This window comes from Ischnura elegans, chromosome 5 (genome assembly GCF_921293095.1).
Source record: "Ischnura elegans chromosome 5, ioIscEleg1.1, whole genome shotgun sequence".
NCBI lineage: Eukaryota > Metazoa > Arthropoda > Insecta > Odonata > Coenagrionidae > Ischnura > Ischnura elegans.
Genome location: NC_060250.1, coordinates 97,681,330 through 97,693,673, shown reverse-complemented (window position 1 = coordinate 97,693,673; position 12,344 = coordinate 97,681,330). Strand labels below are relative to the sequence as shown.

The 12,344-nt window shown below is 35.1% G+C and overlaps 1 protein-coding gene across 1 annotated transcript; it reads right to left on the bottom strand.

Moving 5' to 3' along the window:
- Window positions 1-2,965: 2,965 nt before the first annotated feature.
- On the bottom strand, window positions 2,966-12,312 carry LOC124159314 (cyclin-dependent-like kinase 5). Its single transcript, XM_046535057.1, has 7 exons — window positions 11,949-12,312; window positions 11,780-11,868; window positions 11,416-11,609; window positions 11,221-11,308; window positions 10,954-11,125; window positions 6,907-7,118; window positions 2,966-5,766 (listed from the first exon to the last, which is right to left on the bottom strand). Exons 1-7 carry the CDS (start codon window positions 11,983-11,985, stop codon window positions 5,659-5,661), a joined length of 900 nt encoding a protein of 299 aa, XP_046391013.1. The 5' UTR covers window positions 11,986-12,312; the 3' UTR covers window positions 2,966-5,658.
- Between the last annotated feature and the right edge of the window lie 32 nt (window positions 12,313-12,344).

Here is a 12,344-nt window from a genome sequence, read left to right as displayed (position 1 = left end):
CCTGAAAGGTAAACTAAAGGAAGGGCAAGTGGCGCCACCTCTCATTTGAAATCACCACCAATTGACGCGCCACAATGGAAAGCTTTCATTGGCCTAAAAAACGGATTCAAATATTCATTATATCAGAACCTTTGAAATGCGCGCTTTGAGCGGTAACATTTTTTAATATTAATTATTAAAAAAACCTAATCGACAAGAAAATAACTTTTTATATGATACAGGCAGTTAGTACCATTCAAAATTCAATAAAGTGAGCAATAAAAAGAAAGAATCATGTCATCAAATATGATGATAAATGGCAGATAAACAAGTTATTGGCAGTGACGGCAACGCAAAGGTGAGATAATTACCGGTAATAATTAATTCGGTTTACATAGTATGCATTAATTTTAGTTAATTTTTTTTATTAGCTGAAATTTAGTAACTATTTATCAGCAATATACCATCTGACAGACAGAAGAATATCCAGATTTAACATTTATCATAGCTGAAAGGATGTCTGCATAATAGGTGACAGTGGTGACACAAGACCAAAAAGATGCAAAAGATAAATCATTCTTTAGGAGATGACAACAAAATCGTACTTAGGTAACCATGATTTAAATATCAATGTCGTGTATATGTTTTGCCTTTCATTTATACATCTACATACATTTCCACAAGCTACCTCATTAGGTGGTTGGCAAAAGGTGTCAGTGTTGTTATTTTTGAACTCTCATCCTGGTTGAAGGTCTGTTAGTTTTTTAATGTGAACTTATTTTCCTGCTAGAATACACTGTTTATAGCATAAATGAATAATAAGACTTCAACTCATATCGACTGACACTTCATTTAAAGAAGGTCACACAAAGAAAGAATTGTTGCTGAGAGTACATAAGTAAATATTTTTGATCGCCTACCAATGAGGACAAAACATCAGGGATAAAGAAGTAAACATAGAACATAACTGAAAATAATTTTTGTTGTTCTATGTTTACTTCTTTATCCCTGATGTTTTGTCCTCATTGGTAGGCGATCAAAAATATTTACTTATGTACTCTCAGCAACAATTCTTTCTTTGTGTGACGTTCTTTAAATGAAGTACGTCAGTCGATATGAGTTGAAGTCTTATTATTCATTTATGCTATAAACAGTGTATTCTAGCAGGAAAATAAGTTCACGTTAAAAAACTAACAGACCTTCAACCAGGATGAGAGTTCAAAAATATTTGGTTGTTCATTTTGAGAGATCTTGTCTACTAACAGCCTAACATTTATCAAAGTGATTTTTAGGGGAAAAATTAATTCCTACACCAATCTGTTCCGCAAAATATCTCTCTTATAGGTATCATTGTTTCTAATGCACCTTGATATATAGTGCAATTCAAAATTGATGTACTGTGTCACTGCGACAGATATCCATTCTTAAGAGCTTAATCAAAGCCTAGCACATACCTTCCAAGAAGCTCCCCGCAAAATTTACATAAAATGAATATTCTAATTAAATTAAAACTTAATGCCAAAATATCTATTACAAATGCCAATCTGCCAAAAAAAATTAAGACGACACTAAAATAAGAAAGTGATGACCACAGTAGAATAGCTCCTTCATCTATCCCAAAAATGCCTCATTCACCTCTAAAATAGAAAAACATTAGGAAATCAGTGACCATTTTATTTTGGCCAATGCATAGTCATCATATGTAAATTTCTGCTCAGCGATCTCTCGGGTGACAGAAAAACTATGCTAATGTCATCAAGTGAGTTCTCCCATCAATCATCTATAGAGTTAGAGGAGCAGACATGACAATCATAACAAATTGGACATGGACAGACATTAAAGGACAAGTTTGTAGAAAACAGTAAAACAGCAGGTCTGGCGTGCCATCATGGCCACTTCATGCATTGACTTAGGCTTACAGTGAGGAGGCTATTGAATAAGGAAGATTCCTTCAAAAAGCTAAATAAATAAATGAACCTTCAGATTCCAAGTGTGTTCCCACTGACGTGCTTGGTAAGAGAAAAATCAATGAGTCTCTTTATTCATAGAATGGTGCCTAAAACCCTCAGCAAGCTGCTAATTTGATTTTGTCAGCTTAATCCAGTCCTAATTCTTCCGAATGCAGTCCAATGGAAAGCCTATGTGCATTAGGAATAGCAGTCAAGCAATAAAAGGAAATAACCCTGAGTGATGTAAATCCATTTTCAACTATGCCATGTTTGGCAATATGAGGGCATACAAAATACACCAACATTTCCTAGTGGGGAGATGAGATATTCTTATCATTCTGGAGAGAAATCAGAGGGTAAAATGCAGCCTGCTTGGGACTCGAACCCAGAGCCTCCCGGTTGCCTGCCGGCTGCTTTACCAGGGCACTTTGATTTACCATTATTTTGGCAGGGGTACTTTGCTAATCTTGGTCGCTTCTTTTTAAGTACCTACCTCTCTAAGGAATCCCCTAATTGTGAGAAATAAAGACTATTATAAATTAGATAACAAAACATGGCGCAGGCATTTCATAATGGACGGTCAAACCAAAACTTAGAACTTGAGCAATAAACATTCAAACATGGTCTGGATATCATGTGAAACAGTATATTAATTTATACAACTTGGAGATGACAAAACACATTGAAATCCCAGCCATGCTAAATAAATCGTTAAATTTAGAAGTGAACAGATATGTCTAACATCCACTATATAACACCTGAGTCAGTTTAATTTATGCTATCTGGGAATGCAACTTACGTTTATGCAAGTGTTTTCTCCCATCAATGTCTCTTCCCATTGCAGATACAGTAACCAGAAAGTGAAAATCATGTGAATGAGGATAAAAAATTGATCTTGGCAATGTCAACATAAACATTCGTACAGGAGAATGTCATTCTATCATTATTGATTCTCTTTTCCACTTAGAAGAATCACCCTCTTCCTTCCGTTATTCAGACAATGTGGAATGAAGATGCTGTTAAATCAATTAAAATTATAGGTTTGAATCAAAAATTTATTAATCAATCGACTAAAACTACATCACAGTAAATAAAATGGGTTTTGAAAATAAGAAATAATGTACAGGAACTATAATACAATGCTGCTCAAATATACACTTAACGATAGTACACAACCATACATACTTTCTAACATAAAACTCAGAGAAACACTCAGGAATGACTGTCAATGGTAATGAGTATGAAGTGACCACTTGATAAAAAATGCAATAGTATACTATATTGGACAGGAATTGCATTTCAAGCACCCCTTTACTTCTACAAAACAGGTTTTAATTACACAGAAATCATAATAATAAACTCAAATAAAATGTATTGTACATTCATAAAGTCACCATTCATAACACAACTTTCTCATTTTACGTCTACATATTAGAAAAGTTTTAGAGGAATTTTCAACTTCAAATACTTGATGATTACCTTGAATTGTTAAGGAAATAACCATACTTTTAAAATGGCAACTAAAGATTATATATCAAACTTTAATGAGTGACTAGTATGCATCTCATGTTTGAAAAATATGAAAGGAGAAAAATTTATACTTTAAAGAAGTCTCAAATATTTCACAAAAGACAATCACTTCAACGAATTACTCCCACCAAATGATGCAAGAATACACATTTATTAGCCAGTTAGGAGTTAGATAGATGTGGTGAATCTATATCCTTCTTGAGAAAAACATTCAGGATGCTACTTCAAAGATAAAACAACATAGGTACTTGTATTCACATCATGTCCAAAACATGGACATGCAGCACTCTATAAGTCTCAATGCAAACTGATTAATTAGAGAATTGATCAAAAGCTGATTTTGCTGGAAACATGAAACCATACAAAAAATATTAAATTTATTTTCAATACGTTCCTGGCATCTAATAACCTTCACTCTAAATTTTGAGTAAATACAAGAAACCAGAAAAAATAAACAACCAATGTAACATTTGTTCAATTAACAAATAACAAAACTTCAATTAATTAATGTGCAACAGTAACATATATTCTATTTACACTAAAATAGAAATGATAATGAGACAATGAAGTAATATTATGGTAATCAGGAAAATGGTTAAAGAGGACTGAGGGGAACTCGATTTCATTTTCAACTCAGCAATTTAATGCACTCTTGGCTCTGGTATATGATGTAAATAAATGTATACTTCTCAGCAAATCTGAGTTTTGTCAATGGAGAGCTGAATTACTAAAATGTCACCAGCATCGCAGAATGTACCAAATATGCAAAAACAATGTCAAATGTATTGTGTGCACATGAAAAAACAAAGGCATGAGAAACATGTTCCATTTCACCTTGATAAAAAAAATTGCAAAAAAAACAGGTGAGAAAGTCTCCGGCTAATTATGTTCAGGCAGTTTCATAACGCCCCAGAAATCATCTATACCAGGGATTTCAGCTGATTGTACAAAAAATGAGGATGTGTTCTAACATCTAGTCCTTCTTCCATCTTCTTGAGAGCATGTTAATTAGTATCTACCTACCCTCCAACCCATCTGGCACCTCTTAGACAACTATTGTTTTGTTCAATGACCAAAATTTTCACTGCGACGATTTTGAGAGTAAGAGCCATTCCATACTTCTTCGTAATTTTGCACAAAATAGCATCACCGAACCAGAGAAGAATACTCGTATTGTTACAAATTTTCTTTTTCATATAATAATTGCTAATCAAGATTTTAGGCCATTGCATTTCGACATGCATCATAATATTTGCACCCTCAAAAATTGGATACAAAGACTTTACAACACTGATGTTTTCTAATTTTTAATCCGGTCTTAAAATTTTTACGCTAACATGGTCCAAATATATTTAGTTATTAAAAAACCATGATAATATTTTTGAGTTGTTTTCATGTATGTAATACACAAATACATGTGCATAAAATTCTTAGTACATATCTTAAAAAATCTGGGTCAACATAGACTCTTTTAAAACTTTTCAACTGGAGAAATGGTCTTATCCTTTCAACACCATCAGTTAAAGGTGAATAAAATCAAACCTGACATGATCTAGATGATGAGTGCACACTGAAAAAATGTTTTTTTTCTCAATTTTCCACAACATTAATCAGTCCAATGGCTTTGCTTATAGCTAAACTCAAATTATACCATTGATTTTATAATTTCCATGAAATTTTTATCTATTGATCTAGAAATGCGACAATATTTTTTATCATCATAATGTATTCCCAAAAATGTCACATAAATTAGAATTAAAAATTTCAAGGTGAATTTTAATACTCTTTTTAATATAAAATTTATTAAGGTGACTATATGACTAACTATTCTCCTTTCAAGTCCCTTAAATGAATTTCAACTGAAGTAAAATGGATGATCAATGACATAAAAGGATATTAGTGATCACTAAAAAATATTACAGCACAAAACCTAGAGCTTTGATTTTTATGAATTACACAGGTGTATATTGTTCTCCACTTAAAACCACACATACCTACAATTCACACCAGACTCATTCAATAACAGAATCAGAAATGTCAAAAGTAAAATAGTATACACCATCCCTCCTAGCTTCCAGGATCTATACACGTGTACGATGTTAGCCATCCATTGTACAACCAATAAGTTAAAGGTACTCGTGCTTCCCTGTACGGCATTATATCTGAGGGATTAAACATGGGGAGTAGATAAATACATATTTCACAGGCAACGGTCATTTTTAATGGCAGGGCTGAGATCAGCAAAATAGAAATGGGACATGGCATCTTCAGCTGCCATCCTTAAGGCAGGATTGCACACCAGAAGCCTCTGAAATTTAAAATACCATGTTACATGTTACAAAAACTGTAGCATATATGACTACCTACCATCATTACTTAAAAATTTTCACAACCATTCAATTCCTTGGACAACAAAAAAACTAAAAAATCAAAAATATGGGAATTGGCCAAGATATTTCAAATGTAACAGAGATAGATATTAAAAAAACACAATGACCACCAATCAAAAGAATAACTGATTCATTGATATTTGCTTCTTTTGCCACTAATCAAAAACTTAATAAACAAATCTGCGTTGCTCATTTTCATGTACATCATACTGCACATACCATGCAAATATTTTTTGGGTAATTTTCATATCCTGTGCAATAAGCATTAAATATCTGTTTCGAAAAAACACAGATTATATTCTACACCACAATCATAATAAAGAATTACCATATAACTTATTTTCCATTCTTCAGTAATTATTAAAAGGAAATTTTTTGGAGCAAGATGTATGAAAAAGGTTATTTTCTCAATCAAATTAGTTCTGCATAAAAAGTTCTAAAAGGATTTAATATTTTTAAACCAGTTTATGTACGAACTCATGATTGACAATATTGATCAAAGGACCTCTCCATTATCTTTAGTACCCATTAAAACCCGCGGTTATGGATATTGGATGCCACAACACTGCTGTTCATACATTTGCGGCCTTTTACCATATACATGCATGTGGATTGCACCACTAATTTGAGCACTCTTGAAAACCTTGGGTTTGACAAACCCATCTCACTTTGCCTATGCATATGACCCTAAAAGATTATTATCCTTGGATTTTCATAAATAAAAATGCTTTCATTTTTCTTCACACGCCCAAAACTAATTTCATTGTGAAAATCAGACTTATTGTATCATGGATTCTAAAATATTAAATCCCTAAAAGGCAAAATTTGAATTCATGGTTCGACCCAAACAAAGGTATCAAGAAGTCCAAATTAAAAAAAATTAGTTTTCACCAGATAAAGATTACGAAAATACCTAACTTTGAATTAAAAAAACTTAAAACCTTTTCCATAACGTGCACCAAATTCAAAATTGCATAACTTTTACTACATATTCAAAATAAGAGGTCAAAAATGAAACACAAATAATGGAAGAGTATGTATATTTATATGTTAATTACCTGTAGTAAATCTCTCCCTTTGGTATTAAGCTTTGGCACAACCTGAGAGAATCCCATACTTGGATGATATGCTGGAAAGGGCTTGTAATCAGGCAGGTGCGAAAGACCAGGCCACGAGTCTTCACCTGGTGTGCCAAGAAGCTTAAATATTCTCTTCAGCTGGTCATCGACATCAGACCCAGGGAAAAGAGGCCGACCAGCATTGGCCAATTCTAAGAAAGAATGACAGTGCATAAAATAATAATCCATTCCATATAATTCAATGAAATTATTTATATTTATTCATTTTCTATGAGTTACAACAAATTTCTTTACCGTCTTAGCCGTAGCGTTTTAGCGCGCTTGAAAATTTTCACTTTTCATTTAATCGCGAAAAATAGATATCGTCATTTAAAAATCTAAAAGCGTGAAATACTAGCTCGAGGAGTAATAACCTTTCGATTTAGGCAATAAAAAAATAATAGGAAACCACCCTATTAGTACACCGAGGGCATTTAACATAGTAACATATTTAGGTAGTTCTTCTACCATGATTTTCCCTACAAAGCCATGAAAATAATGATCACCAACAATTCTTGATAGGAAAATCAAATGGTTTGGGGAGACTGCATCCATTTCCCATTGTTTTGGTGACAAAAAACACTCAGTACCACATCCTTCTCTCAAATCCAGGTGCCTCTATCACAGGAAAAATCACAGCCATTTAACCTACCTAAATTCAATGAATAATGTGTGTCCTCACCCAGGTGTGGAGATATATAAATAGCTTATTCAAAAATTTCACTAAGCCTGAGAAAATAGCTGATATGTACAACTCTTATTCTACAATGTTGCTTCGCAACTTACTGCAAAAACCTTGGCACCAATCACAAAACGTAGTCAATCCTCATTTCATTCAATGTTCCTCTTTCCAACTGATCCTTCAGCGATAGTAAATAAAATAAATTCCTTTGATAAATCACATTCTTCTGGGCTTGATGACATCCCTATGCCCATAGTAAACACAACATCTAATTTCATTGCAAAACTGCTGATGGATATAGTCAACCCTTTCTTTTGTTCAGGTCAATTCCCATTACATACATAACCATAAAATATTCCCACATTATCCCCGTTCACAAAAAAGGCTCTTGTAATGAATCTGGTAACTACAGACCTAATTCAGTTATATCTGTAGTCTCAGTGCTGTTTGAAAAATTGTTGTACCTACGAGTAAATAATTATTTCGCTTCATGTATAACTACGTTCATGAAAAGCAGCATTGGGTACTTTAGGACTGGCAAGTCCACGACCTCTGCCTCCTTTCAGCCGATGATGAAAATCTGATCTATAAAAAAACTCCTTCCTGTTGGAAGCTTCTTTAATCTGACTTTGGCTTTGACTTTATTGATCCATAGAGGACATCAGGAGCTCATTCTCAAAAATAAGACAACTGCTCTAGATAACACTAGTCCATCCCTGAATTGGATCATGTCATACCCAAGTGACATGTAACAAACGGTCTGTTATCGTTGCAGCTCCTCAATTATTAAATCGAGCTACAAGAAAATTAACATGGGGTACACCTCAAGGATCCCTATTTGGTGACTGATTTTCCTACTTTATATCAATGATCTCCCAATGACTCATCTCACTTTATAACCATTCCTTACACCAACAACACATCCACCATCAACAATGTCAAAAGAGCTCAAAACATAGGTGGCTTGACTAGACTAACTTTTATAGAAATGCATCAATTGTATAATATGAAGAATCTCACAGTTAATGACGACAAAAGCTCCACTCTACCTCCACCACTAGCCACTCAACCTCTAGCTTATACAATAAGATTCCTGAAGGCATGAAAAATAGCACCTCACTTTCTGTATTAAAAAAGAAGTTCAAACTCAATCAGCAAAATGCCTGATTGAATTATAATCCTCTTTCAGCTATCAGCTTGGGCTTTCCTCTTCATTAGAAGCGGATTTTGGAAGCTGGGAGCAAACCTCTACCATATTCACTAAATCATGGCTTTTAGGGATTGATGCAGCCTCATTGGAGGGATGACACCCCCATGAGTTTGTATTTTCTCAGTGGACCGTAGGGTCAATGGAAGCTTCAAGTACTACTGCATTGTGCTTCCCCATCCATTGCAGGATGCTCCTCGAGAAACGTGACATCGCAGGATGTATAATGAAGAATGACATTCCTGATATTGTCTTGGGGGCCTATTAAGTAACTTTAACTCACAGCTAGAGCTATCTGTAACTCCGCCCGCATTTTTTTTAATTTTTAGCTCCAACCCTATTACGTTACGGTTGGAGTTACGATAAGTCTCCGAAAGAATGCGGAGCTACAGTGGCTACGAAAAATTCGGAAAGCAAATCTCTAGAAATGAGTCAACCAATAGGAGCTTAGGTATCCGGTAATCAATTTTTCTGAGCAGGCGGATTTAACGTGAATTTCAGAATGGAGTCCCAAACTGGTATTTCATAAGTTAACGTAAAATAATTAATATAAACTACATTGTTGAAATGTTTATACTTTAAAGCTTATTCATATACAGTTTATGTCATCCATTGTATACAGTCATTCCTTTATCGTCGAATTCAAACCTCTTCTCTGCCCATGTTGCTATTATAGCAATGAATACGATTTTAGATACCGGCAAAGGTCAGAGAAAATGAGCAGCAAGCAGTGCGTGGTGCTACCTAATTTTATGAGTGACCACAGAAGCTTTGCCCTTGGCGTATTCCAAGGAATAAACGGGAAGGCAACAATGAATAAAATGTGGGGTGAAGTTACAAACATTATTTTATCGACAATTAAAAAATGTGCAAGTGAGATTGACAGATGCCAACACTACAGTCCAGGCACCGAGAGTTGTCCGTTGACAGCTGGAAGGGGTAGGGGGCAAGGTTGCCAGGTAAGAAAGGGAAACGCCCACATCACATGTAAACAAAAGGATTCCGTGAAGAAAGAAGCCAGAAGGGACAACGAGCGTGAAGGATCCAAAGGAAGAATCCTTTGTTTTGGCGATTTGCAGAAAGGGCTTGTTTTGATGGTTCAAACTTGTTTCAGTGCTTCATGTGCACGTGTCAACGTTGTACGGCTAGGCAAGGGTGTGAGGTGCATTTGGGGGACAGCGATTGGTTGCAAACCATGTTGGCACAGGGTTCTCCACGCGTGTAATGTGCCCCTCCTTTTAAAGTGCCATCGGACAACTCTCGCCGGCTGGACTGTATAGCCTGCACATTCGCAAATGAGGCAATCATACAAACAAAACGAAGATATTTGAACACACATCGACACATATTTAACACCAATAATGAAAATAAAAATGTCCAATATAATGTGAAACGTCGAATTTCCTTCTCTTCCGTACGCATGGAAGATTCAACATTACACACGTCCATAGTGATATAATGAAAAATCTTTAATAATATTTATCTGTGTTTCCACGCTTATTCCAGATATTCTGGTCCCAGAGACCGGCAGAGATACTGAAAAATGTCTTTCGACACTCTGAAAAACATTCGAAAATGGTCTTCATTTAATTCGATTGGGTTGTGGAAATCCCTTATTCGTCTCCTTTCTAGTGTCAGATGCCTCCTCCTTCTGACATACTCCGCAAACACCCTCATCATCCTTCCCCAATATATGTTTATTGGTCGATCCATTGCCAAATCCTTCAGATTCCGACGGCAGACATTAACATATGACAGTTGAGAAGCAAAGGAAATCGGGCTGGAGTTGTCATAAGGACGGGTCTGAAGCCTGCGTTATTCCAGCCCCGAGATAGCTCCAGTTCGCAACTCCTATCGGAGTTATTTTGACTACTGTAATCGCAAATTGAGCTATGGCAGCCATCATAACTCGTGTAGCTCCATAGCTCCGGAGTTATGACTTACATAATAAGCCCAATGGCTAAAAAACTCAAATATTTGAGAAAAGAACAAAAATGCAGCAAAATAAATATTCCATTGAAAAGGCCACCCCGATAGCCAGGAAATAATATTTATGGATAGTTACCATGATAATTCAAATGATATGCTAAGCACTCACCTGCAAAGATACAACCTGCAGACCACATGTCAATCGAAGTGGTATAGAGCTTGGCACCAAAGAGGACATCAGGAGGCCTGTACCAAAGAGTGACCACCTCAGCCGAGTAACACTTAACTGGTATTCCAAATGCCCGGGCAAGCCCAAAGTCTGCTAATTTCAGCTCACCATTCTATACAAATAGAAATTGGGAAAATATGCACCATTAAAGATTGACATAAATTTATGTAGCACTTCCATTCGATAAAACAAAAATAAGATAAATACCTTGTTAATTAAAAGATTCTGAGGCTTTAAATCACGATGAAGGACATTGTGACTGTGGCAGAAGGCAAGACCACGCAGTAACTGGTACCTGAAAATTAGAATCAGGGCGAGAACGTTGAAACAATATGAATTGTTGTACTACGGACCAGAAAAAATATGCATGACAAAAAATAACTTTCTCACATATATACTTACATGAACGACTTAACGATGTCTGGATCTATTTCTCCATTCAAGCTATCAAAATATTTCTTTAAGTCTTGATCACAATGCTCAAATACGAGCGTAAGTTTTTTATCACTATGTAGTACGTCATACAAACGAACTATATTTTTATGCTTCAACTCTTTAAGCAGACAGATTTCTCTAAGGGCCGATGATGGTACACCCTATTCAAAAATAAGAATTACTTCAATTACAACATACTTTAGGTAAAATATGGCAATGTTTAATTTTTTTTTACCCAAAAGAGGGGAAAACGGTATGAATTCTAGGTTTGCTCTAATACTTTCTCGACATTTCGGGGAGATACATGCAACATTGATGACATTATTCTTACCTCATCATCATCATCTAGTCTGACTCTTTTCAGGGCAACTATCTCGTGTGTTTCCCTATTCTTTGCCTTGAAAACAGTACCGTATGTTCCTGAAAAATGACAAACATGTTAAATTCCGACGCCAATCAAATTACATCCCCAACTTAGAACCAACAATAAGATGACAAACCTTCTCCAATTTTTTCTAATTTTTCATATTTTTGCATATTATTGCGATATAGCTCTAAAAACAAGTGAATTTTGACTGATTTCTACTGGCTGTTGGCGCCAGACTTTATATTATCCTTCAACGAACTGGATAGTACGGTTAATTTACAAAGAGCTAATGCACAAAATTAACTGTCAAAAATGCGAATATACAGGACCTACTATGAATGGCATTTATACAACTATAAATGTACTATGTCACTGAATGTTTCAGGCTCGAATAAAGTAAATCAGGTCACTGTAAATAAATGTAGCAAAAATAATAGACACTTATTATCAACACATTCATGCCAATAACCGGCTGTCACGTATTTGCGTGAAAATTCTTTGTTTGTGATATAAATCTATCGAAACAATC